The sequence below is a fragment of the Larus michahellis genome, chromosome 22 (genome assembly GCF_964199755.1).
Source record: "Larus michahellis chromosome 22, bLarMic1.1, whole genome shotgun sequence".
Lineage (NCBI taxonomy): Eukaryota > Metazoa > Chordata > Aves > Charadriiformes > Laridae > Larus > Larus michahellis.
In genome coordinates, this window is record NC_133917.1 from 4,164,459 (window position 1) to 4,187,956 (window position 23,498).

Sequence of the window (23,498 nt, forward strand, 5' to 3'; positions counted from 1 at the left end):
ACCCCCATTATTACTTTTCGTCTCCCGAAGAAGCAGCAGCCACCGCAAAACGCAACTCTCAGCCAAGAGCACAAAGAGCCCCGACCATTTCGCGGTGACTGATTTATGGCGTTTTACAACCCCATAAAAAGCTGTAACAACCAGCCAAAAGCCTTCGACACCGCTGGCACATTTAGTCTAATAAATAAAACATAAACAGTTAACTTTATGTGTCACTTTTATTGTTATCAAGTAAAATATGGCAATGCCCTGCGAGCTATGATTTTCAACTATAATTGTTATCAAGCACAAGGAGGGAATACCCCCACCTCCCTCCTCTGCCCCTCTCTTTAGGGCGAGAGGGAGACGGAAAAATAAAAAGAAAATAAATAAAAATTAAATGCTTTAATTGAGGGAGCTAAAACCTGCCCCCAAATGTTGACATCCCTTGGCAGCTCCCCGACCTGCGCCGCTGGGAGCCATTTTTAACGCATCCCTCCAGCTTTACCCCCAAAATTATATATATATATATTATACATATATATTTTTTTCTCTCTATGATTTTTATATATATATATATACACACACACGTATATGCGGCCTGGGAGCGGTGCACAGGCATGGACGTGTGTCCCCGTGGGTGCGTTACCTGCAGCACCCAGGGGCGAAGGACCCCCCCCGACCCCCCACTCCCCCAACCCTTTCTGCTCCCAAAGGCCGGGGTTAAGGCAAATGGGGGCAATTTGGGGAGCCAAACGGAGGGGGGGGTCCCTGCTCCTTGTAGTGAGGGGGGGGCAACCCCAGTCCGGCCCTGCTTGGTGCAGGCGCGGGGGGGGAGGGGGCGGAACTGTGATTTAAGGGTCAAAACTGGATATCTGCAAATTCGCCTTCACCCTCCAGGTAACTGCTCCCCCCCCCCAATAGGTGCTGACGGTGTTTAACCCTCTCCCCTCTGGGATGGGGGGGGGGGGGGGAGAGGCCGTGTCCCCAATCTGCCCTGTCCCCTCCTCAGCCTTGGGAGGTGGGGGGGGATGGAGATGGGGTAGAGTTTGGGGGGGGCTGAAGGGTCAGTGCAGCTCTGGGGAGGGGGTAGGCACTCACACCGGGGCCGGGGGGGTTCATTGTGCCCAGCTCGGATTGTGGGGGGACGCCTGGTGGCCCCCCAATACCCCCATTCACACTCCCACCCCCCCCTTACATGCTCACATTCATCATTGCACACTCATTTTCACACTCGCTCTCACACCAGGGGCGGGGGGGGGGGGTGGGTGTCGTTGGTCCCTGCTGGGATTGTGGGGGCATGCCTGGTGCCCCCCCAGAACCCCAACTCCCCCTTACACTCTCCCACTCATCATTACACACTCCCACTCCTGCTCCCCCCCATTACACACTCCCACTCCCTTTTACACACTCACACTCACACCATGGGCGGGGGGGGGACGGGGACCCTCATTGTTCCCAGCTCGGATTGAGGGGGGATTCCCAATGCTCCCCCCCATTTACACTCCCCCTTACACACTCCCACTCCCTCTTACACACTCATACTCACACTCCCACCCCCCCCTTACACACTCATATGCACACTCACATCAGGGGCGGGGGGGGGGGGGGCTCATTGTTCCCAGCTCTGATTGAGGGGGGATGCCCGATGCCCCCCAAAGCCCCCACTCCCGTTTACACACTCCCACTCCCCCTTACACACTCCCACTCCCCATTACACACTCACACCAAGGCGGGGGGCGGGGGGGGGGGGGTGCTTATTGTTCCCAGCTGGGATTGCGGGGGGGGATGCCCGGTGCTCCCCCCGTTCACGCCCCCCCTCACACGCTCCCACTCTCCCTCACACACTCCCACTCATCGTTCCACACTCGCACTCACCCCCTTCCCAAGGTGGGGGTCCCCCCATTGTGCCCCCCTTCCCCCCCCCCATCCACCGGCTGGGGCGGGGAGGGGGGGGTGGGGGAGAGCGCGTCCCCATCCCGCATCCCCTCTCCCCGCAGCTCGGCTCCCCTCGCCCTCGCTCCCACTCCCACGGCCCCCCCCCCCCCCCCACTCTCCCCCCCCCCAATTTGGGTACATTTTGCCGAAGCTTTTGGTTCCTTATCCGGGGCCTGGGCTGGCGGGTGTGATTGGCCGCGGGTGTCACATGGTGAAAGTAACTTTACGGGGTCGCCAGCGAGTAGGAGGGCTTTATGGAGCAGAAAAACGACAAAGCGAGAAAAATTATTTTCCACTCCAGAAATTAATGATCATGAGCTCTTATTTGATGGACTCTAACTACATCGATCCGAAATTTCCTCCATGCGAGGAATATTCGCAAAATAATTACATCCCAGACCACAGTCCGGAATATTATAGCCGGACAAGGGAGTCCAGCTACCAGCATCACCACCAGGAGCTGTACCCAGTGCCACGACCCTCCTTCCCCGACCGCCCGTTCGGCTGCGGGGGGCTCCCCGCACCCGGCAACCCGGCGGGGCTCCAAAGGGGACCGGGGCAAACTCCAGGAGGCCACCACCTCTCAGAGAAAGCGCAGCAGCTCTGCGAGCAGGCTGCCCTGTCCACCTCCTCCACCACTCCTTCCCCAGCCCCTCCAGCCTGCAACCAGCCAAACCCCGACCATCCCACCAGCACAGCTTCCAAACAGCCCATAGTCTATCCCTGGATGAAAAAAATCCACGTCAGTACTGGTATGCAACTTTTATTTTCCTCTTCTGTCTCTCCGCTCTCTTATTTTCACACCATGCTCGCTCGCTCCCTCTCTCTCTCTCTCTCTCTCTCTTTTTTTTTTTTTTTTTTTTTTTTATTTCCTTCCCTTCCATGAGAGTCTTTGGGTTAGCACAATTGAACTGGATTTACGACTCCGAATGGGTAATTACACCCACCATAAATTTTATAGCCGAGCTACTGTGGGCAGCCTTAGCCATGTGGCTCGTTCTGTTATGTATGTGTGAAACTCCGAAAGCTTTGTAAGGGGTGCATAAATAATTCAGTCTTTTGAGCCAGGGAAACCCCTTCCTATTAGAATAGAAACTCTTGAGCTGCCCAAAGTTCTTTATTACCTATTTAGCCTATTACTTTTCTTCCCCCCCCCACCCCACCCCCGGCTCTTCCAGTCGCCTCTCCCGACCCTCTCTCCATCCACGCTGATTTTCCTTGTGTGTTTTTTTTTTTTTCTGTGTGTTGTTTTGTTGGTTTTGTTTTGTTTTTTTTTTTTTTTCTCCTTTCCTTTCTTTATTTTTGTCCTTTGGTTTGGTTCTTGTGTTTATTTTTTTGTCGGTTTTTTTTCGTTTGTTTGGTTTTTGTTCCTTTGGTTTTGGTGTGGTTTTGGTTTTTTTTTTGTGTGTGTGTGTGGTTTTGGTTCTTTTTTTTTTTTGTTTGGGTTGGTTTTTTTTTTGTTTTTTTTGTTGTTTTTTTTTTGTTTTGTTTTTCCTTCCCCTTCCTTTCCAGTGAATCCCAATTACAATGGAGGCGAACCCAAGAGATCCAGGACAGCCTACACCAGGCAGCAGGTTTTGGAGCTGGAGAAGGAGTTTCACTATAACAGGTACCTGACCCGGCGGCGGCGCATCGAGATCGCCCACTCGCTTTGCCTCTCCGAGCGCCAGATCAAAATCTGGTTTCAGAACCGCCGCATGAAATGGAAAAAAGACCACAGGCTGCCCAACACCAAAGTACGGGCGGCAACGGCAGCGGTCGCCACGGTCGCCACCACCGTCGCCGCAGCCGCCGCCGCCACCGCCGCCGCCCCGCCGAACACGGCCGCGGGCGAGGAGCTGCCCTCCGCCGCCGCGCAGGACCCGCGCACGGAGGATATCACCAGGTTATAAACACCCCCCATCCCCCCCCCCCCCGCCCCGAGTCCCCCCCCCCCCCCGACTCCCCAGACCCGCACACAAATGACTCTGGATTATTTATAGAATCTAATATATATATATATATATTTTGGTTCTTTCCCCCTCCCTCCCCTTCCCCTTCCCCTGGTAGTTTTTCTTTGATTATTATAATAATAATAATTATTATTATTATTTTTTTTCCTGTGCGTATCAAAAACAATGGGGCTCCCCCAAGACCACGGGCTTTAGATGCATGTCAGATAGCATGAGGCCAGGTGTCTGTACCTGCAGGGTTTTTTTTACGCCATTTCAGGGTTTTATTTATTTTTTAAAGCTGGGGGGATGGGGAGGGAGGGCAGGGGGGTGGGGTGGGGTGGGGGGGAAGAAGAAGAGGTGACTGTTCTGTTGGGTGAATTAAATGAAGAAATGGTGGTAATGTTGACGGCAAAAAAAAAAAAAAAAAAAAAACAACAAAAAAACCCCAAACAAACAAGCAGAAAAAGCGAATGTAGGTATTAATTTCCCCCCCCCCCCCCTCCCCCCCACCCCCACTCTGCGTTACAAATGCACAATGAGCGAAGGAGCTGTGAAGTTCTTTTGTAGCAATGTGGGGGGGGGGGAAATAAATAATTAAAAAAAAAAAAGCTAAAAAAAAAAGATATATATATCTCACGGTTTTAGAGGGAGAGAAAAACAAAAAAGGGCAAACAAAAAGCAGCTGCGAAACAGCACGCGAGGGTGGAGGAGGCTTTGCTGAGAAATTGGGAAGAAAAAGGGGAGCGTGAGAGAGAGAGAAAGAGTGACATATTTAAAAAAATAAAAGCAGAAGAAGGTTTAAAAAAAAAAAAAAGCCAGTAGCTAGGGTTTTTTTGTCGTGGTTATTTGTGTTTTTGGACTGATTTTACCTGATCATTGTAAACTTGCAATAAAGAGTTTTAGTGTGTCTGTGAAAGTCCCAGTGTTCAATAAACCAGTCAGTGTGAATTAGTTTTACTTTTATGTCTGGTGACTTATTTTATCCCCCCCAGTCTCCCCGCAAACCCGCCCCAAAATAATACTAATAATAATGCTAATAAGGATAATAAAAGGCTGGGACGATGTGCAATGGATCCCATGTGCACCAGTTACCGCTGAAGTTAAGTTTAAGCCAACCTAAAGATAACTCTCAACTCCAGATTTTTTTTTTTTTTTATTTATTTTTTTTTGGTTATGACATCACGACGTGACCAGTGACTTTAAATCCCAACCCCCCCCCCCCCCCCCAACCTGTAAATATCGGGTGGGGAGGGGCGGAGGGGGGGGAAGAAAAGGAGAAAAAGGGGAAAAAAAAAAAAAAAAAAAAAAAAAGGAGAAATCTGGGTTTTTCAGACCAGTGCTGGGGACTGGGGTTGGCTTCCAGTCGTGCCTCTTGATTTTCCTTCCATCCCGCAGGAAACTGCCTGGTTTTAGCCCCTCTCCCTGCTTCCAACTTTTCCTCCTGTTGGGTTGGTGTGGGTTTGGGTTTTTTTTGTTGTTGTTGGTTTGTTGGGTTTTTTTCTTTCTTATTAATTATGGTTATTATTATTATTATTGTTATTGTTATTAGTTTCTCTCGCTGTCGTGGCGCGCCGGTGTTGGCTCCTTCAAGCCAAAGGCTCCTCTTGAATTTTGCCAGGCAATGAAAAGGCTCTTAAATAATAATAATGATAATAATAATAACGATAACAATAATGAGAATAATGCTCGTAATCGTGCTAATAACCGTAATTCATCGCTCCCGGCCTTCGGAGGCAGCTCGCGAAGTGGCAGCAAGGGGGGAGATTTTAGGGAAAAACCTATCCCCTCCCCCCCCCCCCCAAATGCAGGGTGTTTGTGCTTCCCTGGCAGGGCAGGGAAGAGGGTGCATGGAGGGGGTGGGGGGGGGCTGGTGTTGAGCCCCCCTCTTTTTTATTTTTCGGCCTTGTTTTGGGCAAGTTTGCTGTTTAAAAAGCCCACTGGGGGCTGGGAGAGGGAGGCCTTCTGCGAGTCCGTCCCCGTCCCCCCCCCCCCCCAAACCCTGGGACGCAGAGTTATCGGAGAGGAGGCTTTGCAAAGCGTCTTTCTTTCGGTTTTACTCCATTTATTTATTTTCATATTTTATTTGGTCTCCCCCCTCCCTCTCCGACATCGATTTAAGCTGCCATTAGACAAATCATGGTCTCAACCCCCTTTGTGAGAGCTGGGGACGCGGAGCTGGAGAGGGAGAAGGTTATAATTCATCCTGGGGAGTTTGTACGTAAAGCTCATCAGCTTTTTTATTTATTTCCTTCCCCCCCCTCCCCCCCCCCCCCCGCCCCTTTCACATCCTGCTTTAGTGATATTAATGTAAGGACGAGGCAGGAAAGATAAAACATATCGACAGGACACGTAACCCTTTACTCCTTTTTCAACATTCCCTCCCCCAGAGCAGGGAAAGGTGTTGGGAGCCAGTTGGGGTTTTTGGGCTTTTTCCAAGGAAAATCCCAGTTCGCACAGCTGAGGGCGGGAAGCCCTAAAAAAAAATGAAATAAACCAAAACCCAGCCCTAAAAAAAAAAAAAAAACAAAACCTGAAAATAAAAAGACGATCAGTAAACAGCACCCAAAGCTCGGCCCATCCCGTGGGGGGGTGTGTGTGTGGGGGGGTTATTTTCAATATCGTTTTATATAGGCAAGAAATCAAAGCAGAGAGGGGAAAAATAGGGGGGGAAATGGCACCAGGGAGGGGAGAAAAGGAGGTTTAATGCAGGAAAAAGCAGAAAATCTGCGGGGAAAGCGCAGCCCCCGGTGCCGGGAGGCGGGTGCTCCCCCTTTCCCCCCACCCCCCCCACCCCGGAGCACCCCAAAGTTGAGGCAGGGCAGCACCCCAAATCTGCTCGGGGGTGGGGGGCAGCGCTGGGCGCCTGCAGCGCTGCGGACTGGGCTGGAGCCAGGAGGAGGAGGAGGAGGAGGGGGGGGAGGAAGGAGCAGGGCTCCAAGTTGGGTTTCTCTTTCTTTTTTTGGGGGGGGGGATTTTGGAGTTTGGAATTATGGGGGTTTTGGGGGTTGTTTGGGGGGTTCTTGTCCCCCCACCCTCCCACACACCCCGTGGAGGTGGTGGCAGGTCCCTTTGGGTGCCAGGGACATCACCCAGGGGTGGGCTCCTGCCTGCAGCCCCCAGGAGGCTCCTCGCCCAGCATCTCCCCCAGCCTTGGCCGTGACACAAAGTGGGGGTGCGGGGGGAGAGTGGAAATGCAGGATATAGCCCGGGGATAAAGCGGGTGGAGGGAGAAAAAGGCTAAAAAAAAAAAAAAAAAAAAAAAGTGGGGGGGGGAAGAAGGGAAATATAGGGAGAAAAAGGGAAATACGGAGGGGGGGGGAAGGGAAATATAGGGAGGAAAAAGGGAAATATAGGGAGAAAAAAGGGAAATATGGGGGGGAATGGGAAATATAGGGGGAAACTGGGAAATATAGGGGACGAAATGGGAAATATAGGGGACGAAATGGGAAATATGGGGGGGGAAGGGAAATACAGGTAGGAAATGGGAAATATAGGGGGGAAATTGGAAAATAGGGAGGAAAAAAAGGGAAATAAAAGGGGGGGAAGTGGAAAAAGGGGTAAGAAAGGAAAAGAAGAAAAAAGTCAGGAGGGGAAAAAGGAAAACGAAGAGGAGAAATGAAAATAAATAGGGGGAAAAAAAGGAAAAAAGGGGGAAAAAAGCGAAAAATGGCTGTTTCTGCTGCAAACAGCCCGAATTCCCGTGTGTGTGTGTGTGTCCCCCCACTTTTTTTTTTTTTTTTTTTTTTCTCTCCAGCCTCTTGACGCCTCCGTGTAGAGAGGCTGAAAGAAAACTTTATTGAAGTTGGGGTAAACGGCAAAAGCGGGTTCATGGAAAGGCCAACTTTTCTCTCCCGGCAGCTCCATTGGAGACGAGCAAGTTGACCCCGAGCCCTCCTGACCCTCCCAACGATGTACCTTCTGTGTCCGCCGACACACATTTAGAGGCACCATCGCTGTTTGGAGGCTTTGTAGGGTTTTTTTTTTGTGGTGTTTTTTTTTTTTGTGGTTTTTTTTTTTTTTTTTACCATACTAATGGGGTGTATGGGGAGAAAAGAAAGGAGGTGGGGGGGGAAGCTGGGGCAGATGCGATGCGTGTTATGGCATTGTTTGCCGGCCAAAATCAGCCGGGAGAAAAAGGGGAGAGAAGGGTGAAGTGGCGGCCAAACTTCTCTCCCCCCTCTTTTCCTTCAGAGATGCTCCGCCATCCCGGCTGGTCCAGGAGCGCTCCCAGCTACGTGAGTAACCCCCATTTCAGGGGAGGAAAAAAACAAAACAAAACAAAACAAAACAAATTGGAAAAATAATACTAAAAAAAAATCAAAAACTTAAAAAATTTAAGGATTTTAAAAATTAAAAATAAAAAGCTAAAACTAAAAGATTGTTAAGTTAAATAGTTACATCTTTTTAAATGCAAAAAAAAAAAAAACCACTTAAAAATCAAATCAAAAGAATAAGGACGAAAATAATTAACCCAAAGCAGAGCAAAAAGGAGCCTCTGAAAGTTGGGGGGATGAAAATCAGGATGCAAATGGTGATGCCGGGAGGGGGCAGCGCGGGGGGTATGTGGGGGGGTGAGCAGCGAGGGATTCGGTTGTGGGCAGCGATGCAAAATAACGCCGGGTTCCTCCAGCCGAAAGGAGCCGCGGGACAGACGGACACGGCGGGGAGGGGGGGAGAGGATGGAGAGCTGCCCCACACCCCCCCCCCACACACACACCCCCCCGGGGCACCAGACCCCGCTCAGCCCTGGGCTCTGTGTCCCGGCCCTGGCACCTATAGAGGTGGCTGCAGGAGGTGTCGTGTGTGTGTGTGTGTGTGTGTGTGTGTGTGTATATGTGTCCCCCCCCCGCCTCGGGGTGCTGCATTGTTCGGCGCTCGGATAATTCGCTTTACTTTGATTATTGGGCTATAAAACTCCCAGCAACAACGTGTTTCTGGAGGCTCAAATTAACATCTGAGGCCAGGGCTCCCCCCCCCCCATTTTATGTTCCTCGAGTCCAATTTGTTTTGAAGTTCCCTGATAAGTTTTTACCGGTTCCTTTCGCAGCTCGGGCTTTATTTTATGTTATTTATCCCCCCCCTCCTCCCCTCTCTTCTCTTTAAGTAGCTTCGCTAAGGACTCGGGTTTTAAGAGGGCCGCAAAGTGGTTTTACGAAGGGTTTAACTGGCAATAAAAAAAAGGGGGGGGGGGGGAAGCAAGGGGAAAAAAAAAAAAAAAAAAGCGTGAGGAAGTCTTTGTATCCAGAGCCTGCCAGGAGTGGTAACCCCTCTTAAATTTACATCAGCAGGCTGAGAAAATGAGCTTCCTGTATTGCCTGTTAGGAAGGGGGGAAGAAAAAGAAAAAAAAAAGAAAAAAAAAAGGAAGAAGAGGGGGAAAAAAAGGTAAAAAAAAAAAAGAAAACAGGGAAAAAAGGAAAAAAAAGAAAAAAGGAAAAAAGGGGAAAAAGGGGAGGAATAGGGAAAAAAAGGGGGGAAAAAAGGGGGGAAAAAAGGGGGAGAAAAGGGGGAGAAAAGGGGGAGAAAAGGGGGAGAAAAGGGAAACTAGCAGCTCCAGAGATGCTTTGGGGAGATAACTGCAGGCGGACGAGCTTCCTCAGCAGCCTCAGTTTTATGAGAACTTTTTAATTTTCTTTTTCATGCGGTGGAAATACATTTCTCCCCCCCCCCCCTTTTTTTTTTTTTTTTGGTGTGTGGTTCCCCCCCCCCCCGGCTTTCTCGCCCCAAGGCTCTCCTGTTGAGCCGGGTTTTATCTCGCAGATAAGGCGGTTCCGCGGCTCCTTCCAGCCGTTTCCTCGGAGCTTGGAAAGGTCCCTCTCCGGCGTTAATTGGAATTAAGAGCCGAAACCCTCAGCCGGGGTTAAAGGAGTGAGTTACTGGTTCGCCCCAGCCCTGACAGCACCTCCAACCTGCAACTTTTATTTATTGGGCTCTCCTATATCATTATCCAGAGATATAGTTTTATGTACTTCCTCGTCTGTCGCCGTGATTAATTTTGATGGGCAAGGTACCAAGCTAAACATTTTGGGCGTCGTTTCTTCCTTTTTTTTTTTTTTTAATTATTTTCTTTTTGATTTTTTTTTTTTTTAATTTTACTCAAAGGCTCGGATTTCCTTCCCCAGCAGCCGCCCGTGGGGATGCTGTTAGCGATTTTCAAACATCACCTTTTCCTGCTTGTTTGGGTGTTTGCCTGAGTACAACCGCGTTCTTCTCTTTTTATTTTTTTTTCCGGGGGGAAAAAAGACATTTTAGGCATTTTGGGGGGGGAGGGGGATTTCCCACGCCTCCTTGGAAAATAGAAGTGCTTGGGACAAGCCCCAGCCTCGTGGAGTGAGAAAAATAAATAATAGGTAAATAAATAAATCATCCCTTTCTGCGTAGGGAATTAAATGCTGCTTTGGAAATGATTAACTTCCCCCCCCCCCATGTCTTAATTAACATTTTTCCTTGCTCCCTAATCCAACATATGTATGGCATCATTTCCCCAGCCATGTAATGGGTAAACTGGGAGGCAGCAGAGGGGAGAGGTGGGAGCGCTCCCTGCCTCCCGAGGAATATTTACCTCCACCCCCCAAAGAAAAATTAAATTTCCCCCCTCCCCCTTTTTTCTCCTGGTTTTGCCTTCTTTCCGAGGAGTTCGCTGCCCCGGTGAGACTTTTTGACCCCCCCCGCCCTTCCTCCGAGGAAGAGGATGGGGCTCCCCCCCTCACAAGAGCCGCCGGAAAATAATAATTCTCCTGGGGAAGAAACTCCCGTTTCTCCCGCTGGGGATGTCGGGGGGGGTTGGGGCGAAGGATTTCTCTAAAATTCATCTAGTTTGGTTATAGTTATTGCCATTTATTTCCACCGCCCAGCTGCAGGGTTGGGTTCCTTTTCTGACAGCTGCCATTCAAAGCCATTCCCACCCCGGGAAGTGTGTGGGGGGGTGTGTGTCTTGCTGCCCCCTCCCCACCTTATTCTGGGGGAATTAAGGGCAAGAAAGGAACAAAATCACCTTTTCCTTGGCGGGGAACGTCATTTTTATTTTTTATTTTATTTTATTTTTTTTTGGGGGGGGGGACGGGGGAGTGGGGGCGAGAAACAGCAAAATATCCCGAAAGGGACGGAGCGGCGCCTGCAAGAAAAAGGGCTCGATAGCAAATCCTCCCCCTCTCCCCCCGCCCCGAACCATAAAATACCGATTTTTAGCAGCGAAAAGGGACACACTGGAAGGTGGCAAACGAGAGGTAATTTATGGCCAGGGCATTCCCCCCCCCTCTCTCCCCCTCCCCCCAAAATCCTTCTCCCCTCGCCAAGATGCTGCTGCGGCTCCACCTTCCCCCCCCCTCCTTCCCCGCCAGCTCCATCCCTCCTCTGCCCCCTCCTCAGGACCCGCTCTCCATTTATTCCCAATTAATTCCCTGATTATGCAATCAGAAACTTAAACAAGCTGAAAAGTGCTTTGCGATTCGGGACTTTTATTATTATTATTACTACTTTTTTTTTTTTTCTCCCCTTAATTAATAAACTGGCAGATTAAACCTGCTCCCCCCCCCCCCTCCCCGCTTCGTCGGAAATAAAACTGCAGGGAGAGGCGGAGGCTCTTGTCGCCAGGCGAATTCTCCAAATATACATTTATTCCTCCCCACGCCCCCCCCAAGTGGGTACTTTTAACTAAAAAGCGTGTTTCCGCGGGTGCGCTTTCAGCCGTGCGCAGCCATGCGCGTACCCAGCGCGTCCCGATTTCTTTCTAAGGGGCCGCTGGGCCAGCCTGGGCAGGCAGAGACGCGTTTATAATTCTCATTTTTAATTAGCCCCCCCCGGTTTGACAGGGGCAATTAGCGGCCACACGAGCTGCAGAGGCAAGCGGGGACATCCGCGCCCGGCCCTTGCGCGGCGCCCAGGGACACACCGACCCCCCTTTCCCCCCCCCCCCAACATTAACAACTTTTTATTTATTAATATTAAACACCTCCAAGATGCTTCATCCTCGCTTAAAAACCTCACGATTATACCCAACGTTTGAATTACCCCCCTCCTGCACTTTCCTTCTTTTATCCCTATTTTATCCCTATCCCATCCCTATCCCATCCCTATCCCCACGCCCAGGTTGATTTTTGGAGGAGGAGGAGGAGGGTCCTTTTGCAAAGGAGGACGACGCAAGATCAAAAAAAACCCCAACAAACTACGACACCCCTCCCCTCAAATACTCCAAAAATCCTATTTATTCCTATCTTATTCCTGCTGTGTTCCTATATAATTCCTATTTTATCCCTATTTTATCCCTATCGCCGTGCCCAGGTTGGTTTTTGGAGGGGGAGGTGGAGGAGGACGGTCTCCTTTTGCAGCGGACGCGATATAAAGACCCCAGCAAACCACAAAAACCCCTCCCTCAAATACTCGGAAATCCTATTTATTCCCATTTTACCCCTGTTTTATCCCTGTTTTATCCCTATCCCCATGCTCAGGTTGATTTTTTGGAGGAGGAGGCGGCTCCTTTTACAGAGAAGGACGCGAGATTAAAAAAAAACAAACCAACAAACCACAAAAATCCCCTCAAATACCCTGAAATCCTCTTTAGCCCTATTTGCTCCCTGTTTATCCCTATTCCTACGCCCTGGTTGATTTTTGAAGGAGGAAGAGGGTCCTTTTGCAGAGAAGGACGCGAGATTAAAAAAAAAAACCCCAACAAACCACAACCCCCCCCTCAAATACTCTGAAATCCCATTTATTCCTCTTTTAGCCCAATTCTCTTCCTATTTTCTCCCTATTTTCTTCCTATTTTCTCCCTATTTATCCCTATCCCCGGGTTGATTTTTGGAGGAGGAGGGCGGCCCTTTTGCAGAGAAGGACGCGGGATTAAAAAAACCCAGGGAACCACCAAAAAACACGCCCCCCCCCCCCCTTAAATACTCTGAAATCCTATTTATTCCTTCTTTATCCCTATTTTATTCCTATTTTAGCCCCATCCCCCTGCCCAGGTTGAGTTTTGGTGGCAGAGGGTCCTTTTGCAAGATGAAAAAAAAACCCACCCCACCCTGAAATCTCCCTTCCTCCCCCCCCCGCCCCAGCCCCATCCCAGGTTCCTTGAAGTGCCTGTAAATATTTAAAGAAGAGCCCATAAAGTGGCCGCGTCCAGGTTGGCATCAGCCGGGTCATGACCCCGGCTTTGGACAGAGGGACAAAAGGGGCTTTTTTTTTTTTTTTTTTTTTTTCTGGGGGGGGTGTGTGTGTGGGGGTGTGGGGTGGCCGCAACCTCCGAGGACCCACAGGTTCAACCCCCCAAAAATCCAGGGAGGGGTCTTGGCGGGTGGCGGGGGGCAGGGATTTAAGGCATCGTTTTTAATTTTTATTACTTTTTTCTGTAATTTTTTTCTTGCTTTTTTCTTATTTTTCCTTATTTTTCCTTATTTTTCCTTATTTTTCCTTATTTTTCCTTATTTTTCCTTATTTTTTCTTATTTTTTCTTATTTTTTCTTTTTTCCCCTTTTTTCCCCTTTTTTCCCCCCTTTTTTCCCCTTTCCCCCCTTTTTTTTCCCCCTTTTTTCCCCTTTTTTCTTTATTTTTTCCTTATTTTTTCCTTTTCCCCCCTTATTTTTCCTTTTTCTCCCTTATTTTTTTCTTATTTTTCCTTAATTTTTCTTGGTGGTTTTTTTTTTCCTTGTGTTTTTTTTTTATTATTATTTTTTTTTTTTTTATTTTAAATTCTATCCAGCCCGGGATGGAGCTGGAGAAGGGCAGGCTTGGGGAGGGGGCAACGTGTTCCTGGGAGCTTCTTTTTTTTTTTTTTTTTTTTTTCTAAAAAAAACCCTGATTCCCCCACCACCACCACCCCCCCCCACCAAAAAAAAAAAAAAAAAAAAAAGCGCTAATTTGAGAGAACGGGGCTCATCCTCCTTCCCCGGCCTCGGGGGGAGTTTTAATTGCAGCTGGGAAATGGGTTTATTACCCCTTTATCCCTCCTCCCCCCCCCCCGCACCATCCACCTCTTTTAACTTTCCTTCCCACCTTGCTGTTGGCAAACGGAGTTTGGGGCGGGGGGGGGGGGGGGGGTGTTTGTGCTGAGAAATTGAGGCTGAAAAAGCTTTATTTAACCCCGTTTTGGATTAAGGAAAAAAAAAAAAATTAATTAAAAATATCCCAACACCGCCGGGACGGGCCTCTGCCCCGGCTGCAGCGAGCAAGTTTGATGATGATAATAATAATAATAATAATAATAATAATAATAATAATAATAATAATAATAATAATAATAATAATAATAGGGTTTAATGCCTGGGAGGGGGGGAGACCTTCGATATTTACCCGATTTGGGTTAAAACCCCTTCGCTTCAGCACTCGAGGAGCATCTTTAATTATTAGAAATCTTTATTAGCGATAACAGGCGGGGCACGTCCCGCCGACGGGTCCCAGCGTCCGCCGAGCGGTAATTGCGCGCAGAGCTAATTAGCCCCGCGGCCCCTGTCATTTGCGCGGCTGGAATTAGGGCTTTGCGTCCCCCGCGCGCGCGCGGCCGTATGTCGCGATAACCCGCCGATAGACGCGGAAAACCAACTGTGCCCTTCCGCCCGGCCCCCGCGTCCCGCCGCCCCGCGGAAAATTCGCTGAATTCCTCACGCGTTTCCATCCCTCCCCCCCCCCCCTTTAGGAAAATTTGTGAGTTTGTTAGCGGGATTTTTTTTCCTTTTCGGGGGTTTTTCCCCCAAAATATACGTCAGTCAAAACTCCTCCCCGCCCTAATAAACGATCCGGGGGGGGGGTGGGGGTGGGGGTTTTAAATGGGGAAAGCAACGCAGGGGGGAAATAAGTAGTGGGAGACTTTGGGGGGTGGGGGGGGGCACATCGCCTCTGCAAATTTAGGGGGGCTGATTGATTTGGGGGGGGTGGTAAATAAATCAGGGCAGAGCCCTAAAACACGACCACCACCAGCACCACCCCCCCCTTTTATTTTTTTTTTTAAGGGGTTTTGGGTTTTCCCGGGGTCATGTAAACACCTCGGCGGTTGCGGAGCATCTTTTGGGGAGGAAAAGGGGTTTTTCTCCTGATCTGGGGAGATAAGAGTTGATAAGGGGTGTGGGGGGGGAGGTCCCCAAAGGTCAGGGGCAGAGAAAGCCCCCGGCCGCGCCGTGGGGCCGGGGACACGCGTGGGGCCGGGGCGGGGGACACAAGTGCGGGGGGCTGATACGGGAGGGGAGGCCAGGGATGGAGGGATGGGGCGGCCAGATGTGGGGCGCTGCGATGGGAAGGTGGCCGGATGTGGGGCGATACCCAGATGTGGGGTGATGCCCACATGTGGGGTGATGCCCAGATGTGGGGTGACAACGTGATGTGGGGTGACATCCTGATGTGGGGTGGTGCCCTGGTGTGGGGTGACATCCTGATGTGGGGTGCCACCCAGATGTGGGGTGCCGCCGTGGGAGTGCGTCCCGCTGTGGGTGCTGTTATCTGGGGGGTGTCCGGGTGTGGGATGCAGCTGTTTGAGGGTGCCCAGAGGTGGGGTGCTGTGCCCGCTTGGCCATCCAGATGTGGGGTGTCACTGAGGATGTCCAGATGGGGGGTGTCCAGAAGCGGGGGCGGCTGCCATGGGACACGGTGTCCAGCTGTGGGGTGTCACTGGAGGATGTTGTCCAGGTGTGGGATGTCACCCTCGGATGCTGTCCAGAAGCGGGGTGCCACCATGGGACAGGGGTTCCCAGATGTGGGGTGTCACCCCAAGACATTGTCCGGGTGTGGGATGTCACCCTAAGATGCTCTCCAGAAGCGGGGTGCCACCACAGGACAGGGATGCCCAGATGTGGGGTGCTGGCCTGCTTGCCGCCCAGATGTGGGGTGTCACTGAGGATGTCCAGATGGGGGGTGTCACTGAGGATGTCCAGATGGGGGGTGTCCAGAAGCTGGGGGACCACCATGGGATGGGAGCGTCCAGTTGTGGGGTGTCGCCCTCGGATGCTCTCCAGGTGTGAGGAGCCACCTTGGGTGCTGCTTGGATACGGGGCGTCACCTCGAAGGGGGTGCCGGATGGGGGGTGCCCCCACGGGTGCTGCCCAGCTGCGGGGTGCCCCCCAGTTGGGGGGTGCCCCCATGGGTGCTGCCCACCTCTTCCCCCATCGCCTCCAGACGGGGTCCCACCACCGCCGTGAGGGTGACGCGTCCCGCGGGGTCACCTTGCGCCCCAGGGGTGCCGGCGTGGGACCCCCCCCCCCGGCCCCGCTGCCGGCTGGGGTGGCGGGGGTGGGGTGGGGGGGCATTGCCGGGGCAGCCGCGTGTCTTTCCCTATGGGAAAGCCGGGAATTCCCTGCAAAGCTCCCCCCGGGTCCCCGCCAGCGTCAGGCTGTAAATCCAACTGCTTTACGGCCCTGGCAGCAGATGTTTTAAAGCCCTTTCCCCCCCCCCCCCCCCCAACCCCCCCCGTTCATCACCCACCCTCCAGGCCTGCGCTTTAGTCGCCTTCTCCCCACCCCAACCCCAATTCACCCCCCCCCCAGTTCCCTGCTGAATCCCTTCGGATCCGCGCTCGGCAGCTCGCAGGGTGGTGAATTCCCCCATGGTTGTGTGCCAAGGGGGGGCCGTTGTTGGAGGGGGGGGGTGGGGGGTGTGTGGAATCCACGGGGAAAGATGCCCAGGAGGGGCAGGAGGGAATATTCGGGATTTTCTTGCCTTATTTAACCCGTCAGCGCCGGCAGATTCTCCTAACGAAGGGCTGGGGGCGATTAGCCGGGCCGGAATCCATTGTTTTCGATAAACTCCTCTGGAATAAATAAAAAAATTAAAAAAAAAAAATTAAAAAAAAAAAGAAGGGAAAAAAATGAAGTATTTTTGCTCCCGTTTGGAAAAAAAATATAAATGTCTAAAGCTTGAATTTTGCCTTTTTTTGCCCTCTTCCCCCCACCTCCGCCTCCGTCGCGCCGGTTTGGGTGGGACGTCGTGGCCTTGGGGAAGTCGCGGCCAGGCCTGGGAATATCGTGTCCCCCCCCCCCGCCCCCCCACCCCCCCAGATCCTTGGACCCCTTGGAGGGCAGGATGCGGCCGGGGCGCGGTAACCATGGCGACGGGGGGGCTCCAGAGCATCCCGACCCCCGGCTCCTCGTTAGCTCCCGCCACGCACACCCTATTTATCTTAATTAGCCGAACCCCGCTCACCTCCGCATCGCTGCCCGAGGAGAGGGGCTTTTGGGGGGGGTTGGTTTTGGTTTTTTTTTTTTTTTGCTTTATTTTTGACTTTTTCCAGCTCTGGATGCTGGGGGGTGGGGGAGGGGGAATCCGCGCCCCCCCCGCCCCCGTCCAAGGAAGGGACATTAATGAGCGGACGCTCTTAATTAAGCGTTTTCATTTTTTCTCCCCCCCCGCCCCCCAAAAAAGGTGATTTGAGACCATCCGTGGGCCCAACCTGTGTAAAATTTGGGGAGAGACGGCCCCCCCCCCCGTTTTGCCCAAACGCCCCCACCTTATGGGTGGAAATAAGGCAAAAAAAGGCGATTTCTGGCCTGGAAATTGCGAATTCCCGCGTGCGACGCTGCAGTGACGCGGCCGCCCTCGCCCTTCCCCCCCCCCCCCCCCCCCGACCCCCCCCCCCGGACCCTTCCTTTTGGGCCCATTTTAAGGGAAATTTATATTTTTGGGGGCCGCGTCAGCTCTCCATCACCTGCCCCGGCGCGGGGCCGGGGGGGGGGAACAACGCGGGGGTGCGGGGAAGGGGAAAGGGGTTGTTGGAATTTGCTTTAAATGGGCCGTAATTGGGGTCCTGTGTGGGGCGGGGGGGGGGGGTGAGGGCAGACGGACACCCGACACCCCCCCACCCCCCCCCCGTTATATCCCTCCCCCCCCCCACCGCCATGGCGTGGGGTGCTGAGGGCGGCTGCTGAAACACGTGTTTACACGCGTGAGATACCCGCACACCTGCACACGCGTGTGCACGTGTGTTTACGCGTGTGTGATACGTGTGCACGTGTGTTTACGCGTGTGTGATACCTGCACACGGATGTGCACGTCTGTTTACACGGGTGTGATACCTGTGCACGTGTGTTCACTCATGTGCGATACGTGTGCACGTGTATTTACACGTCTGTGATACCTGCACATGTGTCTGCACGTGTGTTTACACGGGTGTGATACATGTGCACGTGTGTTTACACATGTGTGATACCCGCACACGCGTGTGCACGTGTGTTTACGCGTGTGTGATACATGTGCACGTGTGTTTACACATGTGTGATACCTGCACACGCGTGTGCACATGTGTTTACACGTGTGTGATACCTGCACACGGATGTGCACGTCTGTTTACACGGGTGTGATACGTGTGCACGTGTGTTCACTCATGTGCGATACGTGTGCACGTGTATTTACACGTCTGTGATACCTGCACATGTGTCTGCACGTGTGTTTACACGGGTGTGATACAAGTGCACGTGTATTTACACGCGTATGATACGTGCACATGCGTGTGCACGTGTGTTTACACGGGTGTGATACCTGCACATGCGTGTGCACGTGTGTTTACTCCTGTGTGATACGTGTGCACGCGTATTTACACGTCTGTTATACCTGCACATGTGTCTGCACGTGTGTTTACACGGGTGTGATACATGTGCACGTGTGTTTACTTGTGTGTGATACCTGCACACGCGTGTGCACGTGTGTTTACACGTGTGTGATGCGTGTGCACGTGTGTTTACACATGTGTGATACCTGCACACGCGTGTGCACGTGTGTTTACGCGTGTGTGATACCTGCACACGGATGTGCACGTCTGTTTACACGGGTGTGATACGTGTGCACGTGTGTTCACTCATGTGCGATACGTGTGCACGTGTGTTTACACATCTGTGATACCTGCACATGTGTCTGCACGTGTGTTTACACGGGTGTGATACACGTGCACGTGTATTTACACGCGTATGATACCTGCACACGGATGTGCACGCGTGTTTACACGGGTGTGATACGTGTGCACGCGTATTTACACGTCTGTGATACCTGCACATGTGTGTGCACGTGTGTGATACGTGCACACATGTGTTTACACGTCTGTGATACCTGCACATGCATGTGCACACGTGTGTGATACATGTGCACATGTGTTTGCACGTGTGTGATACCCGTGCACGTGGGTTTGCACATGCGGGTGATACCTGTGCACACACGTGCGTGAGCGTGGGTTTGCACAAGCGTGCGGTAGCTGCACACACGTGTTTGCACATGCCCGTGGTGCCTGTAGGAGTGTGTGCGTGTACGTTCGCACATGCGTGTGATGCCTGTGCACGTGCCTGTGCACACGAGGGTGAGAGCCGTACGTGTGTGTGCACGTATGTTTGCACAAGAGTGTGATACCTGTGCACACACGTGCATGGACGCGTGTTTGCACAAGCGTGTGATACGCGTGCACATGTGTTTGCACATGTGTGTGATACCCACGTACCCATGTGCATGGATGTGTGTTTGCACGTGTGTGTGATGCCTGTACACGTGCGTGCACGTATGTTTCCACGCGAGTGTGATACCTGTGCGCACACGTGCGTGGACGTGGGTTTGCACAAGCGTGTGATACCTGCGCACGTGTGTTTGCACACGCGTGTGGTACCTGTGCCTACGTGTGCTTGCACATGTGTGTGACGCCTGTACGTGTGTGCGCACGTGTGTTTGCACAAGCGTGTGGTGCCTGTGCGCGTGCGTTCTCCTGTGACGGTGACACCTGTGCACGCGTGTGCATGTGTGTTTACACGAGTGTGATACCCGGGTGTAAGTGTGCTTGCACGTGGGTGTGATACGTGTGTACACGTGTACAGGGACGTGTGTTTGCACATGCGTGTCGCGTCTGTGCTTGTGGGTTTGCACGTGAGGGTGATACCCGTGTACACGCGTGCGTGAAGGTGTGCTTGCACATGAGTGTGATACCTGTGCACGTATGTTTGCACCTGAGGGTGACACCTGTACATACGTGTGTTTGCACACGAGTGTGATACCCTACGCACGTGCAGGGATGTGTGTCTGCACATGCGTGCGACGCCCGTACGCGTGTGCGCACGTGTGTTTGCCCGAGCGTGACACCCGTACATACGTGTGCTTGCACATGCGTGTGGTGCCTGTGCGCGTGTGCGCACGTGGGTTTGCACAAGTGCGATACCTGTGTACACACGTGCATTAATGTGTGTTTGCACAAGCGTGTGATACCTGCGCACGTGTGTTTGCACGTGTGTGTGTGCTACCTGTGCATACGTGTGCTTGCGCATGCGTGTGAGACCCGTGTACGCATGTGCACGTGTGCTTGCACGAGTGTGGTACCTGTGCACACGTGTGCTTGCACGTGAGGGTGATGCCTGTGCACACCTGTGCACGGATGTGTGTTTGCACGCGCGTGTGACACCTGCACATGTGCACGCCCGTATGTTTGCACAAGCGTGATCCCTGTGCATACGTGTGCCTGCGCATGCGTGTGATACCTCTGCGCGCGTGCGCACGTATGTTTGCGCGTGTGATCCCTGTGCAGACGAGTGTGACACCCGTGTACACGTGTTTGCACGTCAGTGTGATCCCCGTGTACGCACCTGCGTGAGCGTGTGTTTGCACACGCGTGTGACACCCCTGCACGTATGTTTGCACGAGCGTGGTACCTGCACACGCGCGTTCACGCAGGAGGGCGACGCCTCGGCACACGCGCGTGTTCGCGCGCAGGCGTGTGCGTGACGCCCCCCCGTGCCCCGCGTGCTCGCCCGCCGCGCACGCGTGTGTGCTTGCCCAGCGCCTCTACGTACGTGGCACATGCGTGTTCCCCGGGCGCACACGCGGGTTTGTCGCACGTTGGGCACACGCGTGTGCAGACGCCTGGGGCGCAGCGGGCCATGCTGCTCCCGTCGCCCGCTGACACCCCCCCGAGAAGGGTCCTGGTGTGGGGGGGGGGGGGGCTGCTCCGTGCCGGGGTTGGGGGGGGGTGTCACACCGTGCCGGCAGAGGCCGGGGGGGGGGTGGTGGGGGGTCAGGCCCAGGCCCCCCCCCCCCGGGACGCGGATGGGGCAAACACCCGAGGGGGGTGTGTATGTTGCGGGGGGGGGCCCTGGGGACGGTGTCCCCCCCCCCCCCGCCAGCCATGCCTGCGGGGGGGGGCTGCCCCCACCCGGGGCTTTGTTTGAGCGAAGGGCACCCAGGGGTCTGGCTGGGGGGGGGTGTCCTTAGACTGGGGGGGGTGGGGACTTGGGGATGGGGGGGGGACCCCCCCAGGTAAAAGGGGGGGGATTTGCTGTCCCCAACCCCCCCCCCCGGATGGGTTTTTCTGCTCGGGTTGGGGGCGCTGAGGGCTCGGGGGAGCTGGGGGAGACACCACACACACACACACCCCCCCCGGGGGTGGGGGTGCCTGGGCGAGAAAGGTGGGGGGGGGTTGGCCAGGGGAAGTGGCCCTTGTGTGGGGGGGTTGCCCCTGGGGGGGTGGCCCCATATAACAGGGGCTGGAGGGGGCATTTGGGGGGTGTTCGGCACCGTAGCAGCATCGTGGGGCGGGGGGGGGGTCTGCACGGTTGTGCACATTGCGGGGGGGGGGGGAGGGGGCTGCAGTGGGTGTGCACCTTGAGGGGGGGGTCTGAATGGTTGTGAATTTGAAAGGGGGGGGGGGTGTCTGCCCAGGGTGTGCGCTTTTGGGTGGGGGGGGGCTCTGCATGGTTGTGTGCAACTTGTGAGGTGGGTTTGGGGGGGTTACACGATGCTTGAAGGTTTGGGGGGGGGATGTCGTGCACCTTGTGGGGTGCATGGGGGGGGGGTCGGGCTGCGCTTGGGGCGGGGGGGGGTCTGCCGTGGGTGTGCGCTTTGGGGGGGGGTCTGAATTGCGTTTGCACTTTAAAGGGACCTGCATTGGGGGTGCAACTTGGGGGGGGGGGGTTGCATCGTGCATGGGCCTTGCCGGGGGGGGGGGTGTGCACCTTTGCGGGGGGGGGCTGGTCTGTACTGCTTGTGCACTTTGTTGGGGGGGGGCGGAATCTGCGCTGGTGGGAGCCTTTGGAGGGGGGGGGTCAGCACTGGGTGCGTGGGACTTGGGGGGGGGTTTGGGGGGGGGGGCTTACACTGTGCATGGGCCTTGTTGGGGGGGGGGGTGTGTGTCTGCGTGGGGTGTGCACCTCGAGGGGGTGTTTTTTCGGGGGGGGGGGAAGGATCCTCTGCATCTGGGTTTGGGCCGCGTCCTCCGTGCACGCGTGTGTGCGCACACGTATGTGCGTGTTACCCGTGTGCTCACACACGCGGCTTTTGTGCAAGGCCCCCCCCCCCCCCCCACACCTTGGCACGTGCTGCAGCTTGATTTTTTGGGGGGGGGGGAGGAGGGGGGGGGAATGTGTCCATACAAAGCCCCACGTTTGTGCCGGGGGTGCAGTTTCACCCCGTGACGAACCCACGAGACCCCGTGCCCCGGTCTGTCACGCGTGTGCCTCGCGTGCGCTGCATCCCGCCGCCGCCGCTCGAGAGGCAGCTCTGCCCCAAATCCACCTTTTCGGGCCAAATTCCCCGTCGTTTCGCGCTGCTTTGCAGAAAACTCCCCCTTTCCCACTCCTTCCCACCCAAGAGCCGCCGTGACTCGGTTTCCCCCCCCCCCCCCCCCCCAACTCCGCGCGCTCACGGGTGACACGGGGACGGTTCGCGTCCCTGCTGGAGGCCGACCGGGGAGCGGGGGGACACGCGGGGGGACACGCGTGTGCGGGCGTGGGCCTGGTGTGTTTGCACCCGCGTTACACCCACGTGCCGTGGACACGGCCCCCCCCCACCCCCTGCCGTGGGACAGCCCAGCCCCGACACCGCCAAGCCCCGGCGATGCTTAAATTAATTAATACGGGTGTCAAAATGAGGAGGAAAAAAGGAAAAAAAGGGCGGGGGGGGGGGCTGAGGGCTCCTTTCCTGCCACCCCCCCCCCCCCCCAACCCCTTCCTCCGGGGGAGCCTCCAAAATTCCCGATCTCGGGGGGGAATTTTGCTTTTAAAAGGAAAAGAGGGTGGGAAAGTTTGTCGTGAGGAGGTGATAACGATAATAAATATATTAACGAGGGTGAGAAAAACGAGGAGTAGTGGGGGGGGGCCCATAAGTAGATAAGGAGACAGTAACGGCGGTAACGACGACAGTAACAGCGGCAGTAGTAGTAGTAACAATAATTAAATAGCAATTACGATAAATACAACAGTAATCAAAATAAAAGGGATAGAAGCAGTAGTAATAGCAATGGTAATAGTAGTAATAGCGACAAGAACAGTAGTAGTAGTAATAATACCAATAAAGTAATAAAAATAGCAATAATAAAAGCAATAGAAAGAGTATTAGTAGCATTAGTACTGGTCGGTAGTAATAGTAACAGCCACAGTAATAGTAGTAACAGCAACAATAATAGTAACAGCAACAATAACAGCAATAGTAGCAATACTAATTAATTAAAAATAATAACAATAGCAGCAATAGGAAAAGTAATAGAAATCGTAGTAGTAGTAATAGTAATAGCAACAATAATAGTGATAGTAGCTATTATTAGCTACTATCTTCAGATAGTTAGCAATAACAACACTAAAAAAGGAATAACAGTAGTAGTAACAGCGGTAATAATGATAATAATGATAAGAGTAATAGTAGTAAGGGTAATAGTAGTAGTTGTAATCGCAATGGCAGTAACAGCAGGAATAATAGTAGCGACAATAGTAGCGATAAGA

The 23,498-nt window shown here is 53.2% G+C and overlaps 1 protein-coding gene across 1 annotated transcript; it reads left to right on the forward strand.

Annotated features, from left to right (window-relative positions):
• Positions 1–2,191: 2,191 nt before the first annotated feature.
• Positions 2,192–3,819, forward strand: HOXC4 (homeobox C4). Its single transcript, XM_074564988.1, has 2 exons — positions 2,192–2,669; positions 3,430–3,819. The coding sequence occupies exons 1-2, from the start codon at positions 2,225–2,227 to the stop codon at positions 3,807–3,809; spliced, it is 825 nt and encodes a 274-aa protein (XP_074421089.1). The 5' UTR covers positions 2,192–2,224; the 3' UTR covers positions 3,810–3,819.
• Positions 3,820–23,498: the final 19,679 nt, after the last annotated feature.